The sequence below is a fragment of the Sciurus vulgaris genome, assembly GCF_902686455.1.
Source record: "Sciurus vulgaris genome assembly, chromosome: 5".
Taxonomy (NCBI): Eukaryota; Metazoa; Chordata; class Mammalia; order Rodentia; family Sciuridae; genus Sciurus; species Sciurus vulgaris.
In genome coordinates, this window is record NC_136465.1 from 117889986 (window position 1) to 117902812 (window position 12827).

The window sequence follows — 12827 nt, forward strand, 5'->3', positions numbered from 1 at the left end:
GAGCTGTACTGTTAGGTCGTTTATTTGTTGACATTTTCTTCTTTTATTGAATGTGCCCATGCAATGAATTTTCCTCTTAGTACTGCTTTCATAGTTTCCCAGAGATTTTGATATGTTGTATCTTTGGTGTTGTTTACCTCTAAGAATTTTTTCCTTCCCACCTGATGTCTTCTGTAATCCATGCATCATTCAATAGCATGTTATTTAATCTCTAGGTGTTGGAGTAGTTTCTGTTTTTTATTTTGTCATTGTTTTCTGATTTTATTCCATTATGATCTGATAGAATACAAGATAGTATCTCTATCTTTTTGTATTTGCTAAGAGTAAGTTTGTGGCATAACACCTGGTCTATTTTAGAGAAGGATCCATGTGCTGCTGAGAAGAAAGTGTATTCACTCATTCATGGATGGAATATTCTATATATGTCTGTTAAGTCTAAATAGTCAATGTGTTATTGAGATCTATGGTTTTTTTGTTCAATTTTTGTTGATGGGTCTGTCCAGTGGTGAGAGAGGTATGTTAATGTCACCTAGAATTATTGTGTTGTGGTCTATTTGGTTCCTGGAATTGAGAAGGATTTGTTTGCTGTACGTGGATGAGCCATTTTGGGGGGCATAAATATTTATGATTGTTATGTCTTGCGGATTTATGCTTCTCTTAAGCAGTATAAAATGTCCTTCTTTATCCTTTCTAAGTAATTTTGGCTTGAAGTCTGCCTTATCTGGTATGAGGATAGATACCCCCACTCTTTTACTGAGTCCACCTGCATGGTATGTTTTTCCCATCCTTTCACCTTTAGTCTGTGGGTATCTCTTTCTATGAGATGAGTCTCTGAAGGCAGCATATTATTAGGTCTTTCTTTTTAATCCAACCTGCCAGTCTATGCCTTTCATTAATGAGTTTTTGCCAATAACATTCAGGGTTATTATTGAGATATGATTTGCATTTGCAGTCATTTTGGCTTATTTTCTGTTTTTTAACTTGACTTGGTTTTTCCTTTTTTTGGCTATTTCTTTAGGGTAGTTCCTCCCTATACTGACTTACATCATTGTTTTACATTTCTTCCTCGTGGAATATTTTGCTGAGAATGTTCTGTAGTGCCGGCTTTCTATTTGTAAATTCTTTTAGCTTTTGTTTATCATGGAAGGGTTTTATTTTGTCATCAAATCTGAAGGTAAGTTTTGCTGGATATAGGGTTCTTGGTTGGCATCCATTTTCTTTCAGACCTTGAAAAATGCTGTTCTTGGCCCTTCTAGCTTTTAGGGTCTAGGTTGAGAAATCTTCTGATATCCATATTGTTTTTCCCCTGAATGGAATTTGAATTTTTTCTCTTGCAGTCTTTAAAATTCTGTCTTTATTTTGTATGTTAGGTATTTTCATAATAATGTGCCTTGTTGTCAGTCTGTTGTAATTTTGTACATTTGGTGTCCTATATGCCTCTTTTACTTGATTTTCCATTTCATTCTTCAGATTTGGGAAATTTTCTGATATTATTTCATTGAATAGATTGTTCATTCCTTTTGTTTGTTTCTCTGTCCCTTCCTCAATCCCAATAATTCTTAAATTTGGCCTTTTCATGATATCCCATAATTCTTGGAGATTCTGTTCATGATTTCCTACCTTCTTCTCTGTTCATTCAACTTTGTTTTCAAGATTAAATATTTTGTCTTCAGTATCTGAGGTTCTGTCTTCCAAGTGATCTAGACTGTTATTGATGCTTTCTATTGAGTTTTTAACTTGGTGTATTGTTTCCTTCATTTCAAGGATTTCTGGTTTTTTTTTTTTCAGTATCTCTATCTCTTTCTTGAAATGTTATTTTGCTTCCTGCATTTGCTCTTTTAACTGCTGATTGGTGTGCTCATTCAATGCCTGCATTTTTTTTCTCTTATCTCTTCATTTGCTTCTCTGATCATTTTAATTATGCACATTCTGAACTCCCTTTTAGACATTTCTTCTGCCATGCTGTCATTGGATTTTATTGATGCAGCATCTAGGTTTGTTTGGGACACTTTCTTCCCTTATTTTCTCTTATTATTCATGTATCTTCCCTCTAGGAGTGCAAATCTGAGGTATTGCAGTTTCCCCCATATAGACTTATAGTGTCCCTGCAGGTTTCCAATACCTAACCTTGAATTGAGAGATCAGTATTAGTAGCACACCATATAAACAATATGGATCCTTAACTCAAATAGCCTCTTTTAAAATATTAACCATATTGTCTTAATAAACAGAGATTATGAGTTTGGTTATTATCTATATCTTAGCCAATAGGTTTGCAATAAGGACCACGATATCTAATGGTGTAGAAAGAGGATGGGGAGGGGTGTAAGATATAATGTTAATGAGATAAGAAATGTGTCTATAGAGGTACTACATCATAGGAGAAGTGAAAGCAGAATTAAAAGAAATTGTTTTTAGCATGTGAAAATGGAGAATTTCAAGGAGACAAATAGATAAGAGGAAAATAGAATGAGAAAAATATTAATGAAAAAGAAAGAATAATAGTAGGTATAATAGGAATAATCATAATATTACTATTATTAATAAAAAACCTATAATAAAACTGTACAGTACTGTTTAAACCTCTTAGTCTTCAGTTGTCTGATGTCTGGGAGGAACTTGATAATGCAGTGACCCAAGAAGGGTGCTGCCCCTCTAGTGATGGTTGCTTCCACCTGGAGTACAATCCCTGCTAGTGGGCAGAGGTGCCTCCATGTGTTGACAGATGGTCAACGATAGCACGGGTGCTAGACCCTGGCTGGGGCTGGGCTGGGCTGGGCCTGGTTTTCCCAGGCATGGAAGTCTTAAGTGGCAGCACTGCCATATTTTTCCTTTTGATAAGATTAGTTCTATGATTATAATCAAATATGTGGGAGCTAAGTCATATGCTTGATTCTAAGTCTTCAGTGGGGTCTATAGTTGATAGATCAAACCAGGAGTTTTGGCAGCTGCTGATCCTGTCTTGTCCCTGTATGGATGTGAATGCTTCTAAGACCTAGTCAGTGGAATTGGCACTACAATGAATATCTGCTCCAGGGCACCTTAGTCAAATCCACAGGGAAAGAGAGTGTTTCTGAGTCTGTCCGTTAACCATGCTTCTGTGAGTCTTTTGCGGGGTTCTGTCTGGGCCTGGTAATCCCCATGAAAAGTTGGAGACTTGGGGCATTTTTCATGGGGGAAGCACAGGTTGGAGGGGCTGGAGAGAGCTGGATTGTTCACAGCTCTGAGAGTCCTGACGTGCACAGGACAAATGGGGCTGGCTACATCAGGTCCAAAGGTTGTTAGAGGGGTGAGAACATTTTGCTATTAGCTAGGCCAGCCAGTCAGTCTTGAACCCACAAGATAGGAGCTGTCAAACTCTTGACAATCCCACCTATCAACAGAGAAGGGAAGCTGAGAAACTTTTAAATGCCAACAGAAACAATGGTTCAATTTTCCATTAAGATGGAGCATCTATTCCCTAACAACTCTACCATACTTGAAACCAAATATTTCTTATACAGGATTGTATTGAGTACCGTGATTTATGAATAGTATTTTACAGTTTTGTTGTGTATTCTTATATTTTTACTTCCTTTTCTTTGTATATATTTTTCCTGTCATTAATCTGTCCCTGAATTCTTTCTCTCTTTTCTCCTGCTAATAGTCAAGCTCTATCAATTCCTCTTTCATTCTTTGTATAAATTATTACTTGTATCTTCTCTCCTCTTCCCTCAGAAATTTCACATTCTATACCACTTCTATACTCCTTATCCACCATTAGAAATAGTAAACCTTTTCAACATGTTTACTATTTATATTTTAGACAATAATAAAGCGAGGTACTGGAAACCTTCAGGTACACTCTAAGTCTACAGGTTAGAAATGATACTGCCTAAGACCCATACTTCTAGATGGGAAAACGTGCAAACAACATGGAAAAACAAGGAAATAAAGCACTTCAAACAAATCAAGATGCTCCAATAATAGACTCTATTGACAACACCATAGAAGAAACGTTAGAGATGGAGTTTAGAATGTACATTGTTAAACTGATCTTCAAAGTAAAAAATGGTAAGTGAAATCAGAGAGAAGTTCCAGGAAGTGAATGATCACTTTAATAAAGAGGAAGAGATTCTGAAAAAAAGGAGAGATCCTCAAAATGAAGTAATCAATAGACCAAATTAAAAATTTAGTAGACAGCATCACAAAAAGACTAGACAACTTGGAAGACAGAACCTCAGGTAATAAAGACAAATATGATCTTGAAAATAAAGTTTACCATGGAAAGAAGATGGTAAGAAACTATGAACAGAACTTCCAAGAATTGTAGATAACATGGAAAGACCAATTTTAAGAGTTATCAGGATAGCAGAAAAAGTGGAGACACAAAGCAAAGTAATACACAATATTTTCAATGACATAATGTCATAAAATTTCCCAAACCCATAGAATGAAATGGAAAATCAGATACGAGAGGCTTACAGGACCCCAAATGTACAAAGTTACAGCAGACCTGCATTATAATGACAATGTCTAATATATAGAATAATGAATCTTAAAGGTCGTGAGAGAAAAAATTCAAACTTATATGGGGGAAACCAAATTGGATCTCACCTGATTTCTCAACCAGACACTCAAAGTTAAGAGGTCCTAAGTTAATATATTTCAAGCTCTGAAAGAAAATGGAAGCCAACCTAGAACTTTATATCCAGCAAAATTAAACTTTAGATTTGAAAATGAAATAAAAACCTTCCATGACAAATAAAAGTTAAAGAATTCAAACTAGAAAGGCTTCACTGCAGAACATGCTCAACAAAATATTACAGGAGGATAAAGTAAAAAAAAAAAAAAAAAGTAAAGCCAGTAAAGGGAAGAACTATACCCTACTAAAGAAGTAGTGCATCAAAAGAGAAAGTAAGTGAAATTAAAAATCAGAAATAAACCAAAATGACAGGGAATACAAATCACACATCTCAATAATAATCTTGAACATTAATGGCCTAGTCCAATCAATAAAAGATATAGACTAAATTTGATTAAAAAACAAGACTGAACAATATGCTGTCTCCAAGAGACTTGTCTCATAGGCAAAGACATTCGCAGTTCGAAAGTGAAAGGTTGGGAAAAAACATATCACTTGCATGGATCAAATAAATAAGCAGTGGTTTCCATCCTTATATCAGATAAAGTGCACTTCAAGCCAAAGTTAATCAGAAGGGACAAATAAGTACATTTCATTATACATCATCAGGATATAATAATCATAAATATTATTGCCCCAAACAATGAAGCATTTATGTACATCAAACCAACCCTTCTCAATTTCAAGAATCAAATAGGCCCCAACACATCAATACTGGGTGACTTGAACAAACCTCTCTCATCACTGAACAGATCATTCAAACAAAAACTAAACAAAGAAACTACAGAATTCAATAATACAATCAATAATTTAGACTTAACAGACATATATAGAATATTTCATCCATCAATGAGTGAATACACTTTCTTCTTGGCAGCACATGGCTCCTTTTATAAAATAGACCATGTCTTAGACCACAAAACAGCTTTTAGTAAATACAAAAAAAAAATGCAGATACTACCTTGCATTCTATCAGATCATAATGGAATAAAATTAGAAATCAATGATAAAATAAAAATAAAAGCTACTCTAACACTAAAGAGACTTAATAGTACACTATCCAATAGACAGATAGAAGAAGAAATCAAGGATGAAATAATAAAATACTTAGAGGTACATGAGAATACCAATACAACATATCTAAATTTCTGGGACATTATGAAGGCTAAGAGAAAAGTTTACTACATTGAGGTCATTCATCAAAAGAATAAAAAATAAATGAACAATGACCTAACATCTCAAAGCCCTATAAAAAGAGGAACAAATCAACACCAAAAGCAGTAGAAGACTGGAAATAATTAAAATTAGGTCTGATATCAATGAAATTGAAACAAAAGAAATAATTCAAAAAATTGACAAAACAAAAATTTGGTTCTTTGAAAAATAAATAAAATTGATGAAATTGTAGCCCCACTAACAAAGAAGAAAGAGAGAGAAAACTCAAATCACTAAAATATGTGATGAAAAAGGAAATACCACAATGGACATTACTAAAATATGGATGATAATTATGAAGTATTTGAAAATTTATACTCTGATAAAATAGAAAATCTCGAAGACAGTGACTAATTTCTATAGACATATGAACTACCCAAACTAATATTGCATTCTTAAACTTGCTTGTGTCCATTCAGTAAGATATTAAATGAAACATCAGATTCTCCAAAATTTAATAATCTCAATGAAAAAATTTAAAGCAAAACTGTCAAATACTTCATTAATTAATCATTACCTGAAAAGCCATAATTTCAAAATTTATTATTTAAATCTCCCCTGTATTGTTTCATTTGAATATGAGGTGTCCCTCCAAATCTCCAGTGTTAATATTGGAAGATTCAGAAGTAAAATGATTGGACTGTCAGAGCTGTAACCTAGTCAGTCCATCCTACTCTGAATGGACTGGCTGGCAACTGTAGGCAGTTGGGGCACCACTGGAAGAGATGAGCACAGGCCCTGGGAGGGTGCAGCTTCCCTATGCACCTGCCTCCTGCTTCCTAACCCTGCTGTGATCTGAGCAGCTCTCCTCCCCGGGCCCTTCTGCTATCATGTGCTGCCTTGCTTTGGGCCCAGAGCAACAGAGTTATCCATCTATAATCTGTGGCCTCTGAAACCATGAGCCCTAAATAATTTCCTCCTCTAATTTGTTCTTATCGAGTATTTTGGTCACAGCAATGAAAAGTTAGCTAAAACAGACATACAATCGTATCTCTTATAGTGAGATATCAAAAATGAATTAATCTGCTGACATTGATCATCATGTTATGCAATCTATTCTAAATACAGTTTCTCAAGAAAAATATCTTATGAGTGGGTTAAAAATGCAAAAGATAAATATGAAAAGGAAATTCAGAAAGAAATTCTATTGTAATAATAATAATAAAAGGAGTACATAAGGAAGATATTTCTCTAAGGAGTTGATAGCCTTGTGCACAGAAAAATATAAACATTGATTAAAGAAATTTAGGAATACATAAGTAAATGAAAGACATCCCATGTTCATGGATTAGCTAATTTGTTATTGTTAAAATGTCTACTACCTCAAAATAATTTACAGAGTCAATGTAACACTATAAAAATTCCAATTATATTTTCATTGGTAAAATTATATTTTTTTGCCACTGTGTTTATTAAGTAGTTGAAATGTTGTTAGTTTGACTTAGACACTGAATTTTTAGCTTGAATTAAAAATATAAATCCTTCCACATATGGCTAGTAGCTATTTTATTAGGTATATTGTCCTAAGTTGTCTTCCAAAAGACTGGTTTAAGAAAGAGAAATATTATATGAAAATGATTTTGTTGGAAAGATGATTGAGGTTGAATTTAATGACAAGGTTCATCTTTTGTGAGTATATGGTTGGATGAACTTTGACAAACCTATGAAATTATGCAAACACTACCAAAATCACAATGTAAAATATTTGCATCATCCAAAATTATTCTCTCATGGTACTTCTTTATTCAATCCCTGCCATCAACTTAAGTAATCACTCATTAATTATATTTCTGTCTCAATAGTTCAGTCTCTTCCAGAGTTAATAAATGAAATTATGCAGAATTTTCATATGATTACAAAACCAATTTATGTATGCTTTTTCACTAACTATACAGTTTTGAAGATTTATTCATGTTTTGTACATGTGGATAGGTCATTCAATTGTATGTATAAATCAGTTTGGAATTTTCCATTGTTACCCCAGACAGTGAATTGTTGATGTTCCTGTTAAATATTTCATTGATTTTTCCTAATCATTTATGATACTCCTCAGGGGTACTTTCTTTTCAATTTTGACTTAAACTACAGGGGGGCCTTTTATTGCCAATAATTACTACTTTTGAAACCCTGGTCCCCAGAGAAGACTTTGTTTTGTTATTTCATCAGATTCCCGGGAGTTGGCAGTAAGTAGAAAATGAAGTGCCTGCAGCATTAATGAGTATACAGTTGGCCATGTGGTATCTCTCTCTTGGAAGAGTTATTTTATACTTCATTTCCCAGGTTTTTTTTTTTTTCATTTTAAAGAGCATGTATATAATTGAGGTTTTGAAGAATAGCAATCTCAAATATAAGAGCAAAATTTTAAAAATTCTGCATATCTGGAATGGAAGCTAAATGCTTATAAAAATTTTGACATCCAAGACCCAAGTTTCCAAATGCATATGAATTTGAGAAAAGGTGGAAAGTCTTTACTTTGCCTTTCTCCACAAAAATTATTGGTAATAAATCTCCTTACAGGATAATAAAATATTATTATATAAACAAATGAAATTGTCACAAAGTGAATGAATTATAGCTCAAAATGAATTATAGCTCAAAAGAAATAAGCCCACTATAATTTTATCTTAATTTCAAAATCAGAAACCAAGGCAAATGAATAAGGAGTAGCTCACAACTCTATATACTAACAAGTAATATAATCTATTTTATTCACATATGTTGATTCTGTTTTATTTTCTTTACCTGACCCTTTTAATGAATTATTGGCATAGTGGAAGCAATATAGAAAAAAAATATGCTGAGCAATTCTGAATTTGAGATGGCATGCTCCTAGAAAAGGCTGTTAGACCCACATGTTTCATAAATTGTTGGACTAAGTCCTAGGAAAGTTTGAAAATTAGAACAGAGCAAAAATGGGAATTTTAGGCCCAACCATGACAGATATATGTAATTCTACAGAGTTTGAGACCATGTAGTAACTTTGAAGAATGTGGTGTTTAGTTTTTATTAAAACATATTAAAACTACTCACTAATATCTATTTTTGAAAATCACAGTATGCATGAAAAATGCTAGTGTCTTTTTTTCTATATTAAATCATAAAATAAAAGCAATATTAATACATGGGAAGGAAAGCAATATGAACAAAACAAAGGTAAAGGAATAAAGATTACACACAGGAGTGAAGTAAACCATTTCTTCTAAAAGTCCACAAATAATGCATATAATGATACAGAAGGACATGTTTAATTGAACAGAGTTATAGTATAATATGGGATGAAATAGAATTCCTATATGTACAAAAGTTAGGAAGCAATATTCTCTTGATATTTTTGTAAATAATATGGTGGAAGTAAAAGAATGGCATAAGAACATAGAAGAATGCGTTTAAAAATATAATCTTAAAAGAAGACAGAATATTGCTTATTAAAATATGTAGTTTATGTGAATGTATCATTCTTTCTTTTGTTCATTGTGTATGCTGGTAAATGAATATTCACTTGATTAAAACAATATAAGAAAATTGATAATATTGAGAGTGTACCGTTAATGCAGAGAATATTTCCCAATCATTAGAGTTTCCAACTATTAGAAATCTAAAGTACCTCACTGAGCAACACAGGAATTATAATATAATCCTGATTTTGAAACATCACTGATAGTTATTCTTAAAAAAATTAGAACAGTTTGTATGGGTATGATAAAGGTAATAGAAAAATGAATTTGAAATAATTAATATATAATATAAATTATATGTGTAGGTAAGAGATCATTCGGAAGTAGTAAGTGTACAGGTATGATAAATGCAATAGAAAAACAAATTTTAAGTAATTTATATAATTTAAATTATGTATAGGTAAGAGGTCATTTGGAAATAGCAAGTTCATAGTAACAAAAACATATAGTATTCACATTCTGGAGAAAATATGTTTGGATGTTAAAGAAAACTGACTAGAAGGAATTTTCAATTAACCTATAGCATTTAAATTTGTGTCATCTGATATTTGTGGCTATAAAAACATTTCAAATGAATACATGAGAATATATATCTTTTTCTGCTTTTGTTCATGTGTGTTTTGTGAGTCTTCTAATGCACATATATTTAAATTTTTTCTTCTATTTCTATACAGATTTGATAAGGTTCACAAAAAGAAATGAACAACCAATCAATGGAAATAGAGTTCATTCTCTTAGGTTTGACAGGTGATCCACAATTGCAAATTGTGATTTTTCTGTTTCTATTTCTCAACTACTCCTTGAGCCTAATGGGGAACTTAATCATTATCCTTCTCACTCTTCTCGATGTCCGCCTCAAGACTCCCATGTATTTCTTTCTCCGTAATTTCTCCTTTTTGGAAGTCATATTCACCTCTGTGTGTATTCCCAGATTCTTGATAACCATTGTGAATGGAGACAAAACCATTTCTTACAATAATTGTGCAGCTCAATTATTTTTTATCCTTTTACTGGGAGTTACAGAGTTTTACCTCCTGGCTGCAATGTCCTATGACCGCTATGTGGCCATCTGCAAACCTCTGCATTACCCCATCATTATGAACGGCAGAGTGTGCTACCAACTGGTGCTCAGCTCCTGGGCAACTGGATTCCTAATTATCTTTCCCCCTTTGGTCCTGGGGCTCAAGCTGGATTTCTGTGCTTCCAGAATCATTGATCACTTTATGTGTGAAACGTCTACTATCCTACAGATCTCTTGCACAGATACATATGTCCTTAAAATGATGTCATTAGTCTTAGCTGTGCTGACACTTGCGATCACACTGGTATTAGTGATTCTCTCTTACGCTTGCATCGTTAGGACCATTCTGAAATTCCCTTCTGCACAGCAAAGGACCAAAGCTTTCTCCACCTGTACTTTCCACATGATTGTTGTCTCCATGACATATGGTAGCTGTATCTTCATGTATATAAAACCATCTGCAAAAGAAAGAGTGACTGTATCCAAAGGTGTAGCTTTGCTGTACACATCAGTTGCCCCTTTACTAAATCCCTTCATTTATACTTTAAGGAACCAGCAGGTGAAAGAAGTCTTATGGGATGTATTACAAAAGATTTTGTGTTTTTCAAAAAGCAAAATTTAAGAACATGATATGAAATACAAACTTACCTTAAAAACTGAAAACCAGTTACATACATTTGTTATGATCTTTTTTTCCTACTTCATCAATTACCTCCTGAAGGAGATTCTCTAGAAAAATCTTCTCACTCTATTGAACACTCAATTTTATCATTTCTCAAGAAGCATTTTACTCTACTATGGTAACTTTCTTCAATTTTTAAATCCAAATTGTAACTAACATCTCCTTATAAAATATGAGATTCCCCAAAATGGGACTTTGAACTTTGCATAAGTGTAACTTGATGGATAAAATTCATTTATTAATTCAACATGTATTTCTTGTGTAGCTATCTTGTTCCAGACACTGGGTGGAATAGACTCCTAAGTTTTAAGAAGTTTTCATTGCCTGAGAAAAAAAAAAAAAAAAAAAAAAAAAAACACACACAAAACAAAAAAAACAAATATTGCTGTAAAGTCTGTAATTAGTGTTACAATAAAGGTCTACGAAAATATGGTTTTGATAAGATGACTTCTGTGAAATTTAAAAGATGAGGAATGACTTCCAGGAGATAGTAATTACTCTACTGAAACTAAAAAATATATTAAAGAAAGAAACCTGAGGTGAAGTATGTGCAAATAACACAGGGGTGTTAGATAATTCTATGCATTGGAGATAGTAAGATAAATGTTAGAGTTTGGAAATATTTAACTTGGTTCAGTAAAAGTTTCACCACACACTCTGTGGGACACTGCATAAATCATGCAAACTTTTCTTCCCTTAGTTTCTCCATATGTATTGTAGGAGAAGTAAAACCCATTCCTTCATTCAGGAAATAAAAGCTATTGAAGTAGTTTACCACTCAGTAAAGGATCACACTTAAGTTTGTAAAGAATTTTCAAGAATGTGCTACTTGATATGTTGATGTAGGTAGAGGCAACAGTACTTACTGAGGTGGAAAGGTTAAAACATGAAGGGGCCTATTGACCAGAATACTGTTTTGGAATAAGACCTAATGAATCAGTAATTTCCTAATATTTTATAGTGGTCACCAAGTACATTCAAATTTTAATTTCTTTTTTGTTTCAGTCGATACCTAAAATTTGTACATACTTATGGTGTTCTGTGTGATATTCAATACATGCACACATAATAATACTCAAATCAGGATATTCAGTATATCCATGACCTCATACATTCATCAGTTCTTCATGGTATGTCAAGTTTTCAATCCTAGGGCTTCTGTGTAAAACTGTCAGATATAGTCAGTACATCCTTTATTTAACAAGCACCTCATATTATTTTGAGGTCATAGGTTTTCTTGACAGTTCCAACTAAAGTCATTGAAACAGTATGTAACATGAAAATTTCAGTATTCACCTCTTTTAATTTAGGAAGTTTACCCTTGGAATTGAAATTAATCATTTGAAGTCAGAAGGACAACTGAGGGACCATTGTTTTAACCTGTTTATAAATTTTTATGCTTACTATATACAAGTGACAGTGGGTCTAGAATACAGATAATCAAGTGAGAAGCAATTATACCTATTTGATTATTTTCTTAAATAAAATTTATCTAAGTCTTTATTTTTTTTCCTGAAAAGACCTAGTTTTTGAAAAAAAAATCAAATGGGTATATTTGAATTTAATTCATCATTTCTACTCCCTAAAAATATACATTAAATGATTTTAAGAAAGTTGTTTTTAATCATCTAATAAATCTTTTCAGGAATACAGAAATTACCTAAATGTGTAATTATCCATTAATCCAGATTTCTTGATCAAATAAGGACTCAGGCGAACCAAAATGAAAAAAGATGAAGATATTTTACTGTGGTTTTAGTTATGTTTTGTTGCCTTTCTGACTTGATAAATATTAGTGTATAGCTTGGGTTCTATATTTATTTCTTTCTA

The 12827-nt window shown here is 32.8% G+C and overlaps 1 protein-coding gene across 1 annotated transcript; it reads left to right on the forward strand.

The window, feature by feature from the left end:
- Positions 1-9992: 9992 nt before the first annotated feature.
- Positions 9993-10937, forward strand: LOC306662400 (olfactory receptor 6C6-like; the record flags this gene model as incomplete). Its single annotated transcript, XM_079142052.1, has 1 exon — positions 9993-10937. One exon carries the CDS (start codon positions 9993-9995, stop codon positions 10935-10937), a length of 945 nt encoding a protein of 314 aa, XP_078998178.1.
- Between the last annotated feature and the right edge of the window lie 1890 nt (positions 10938-12827).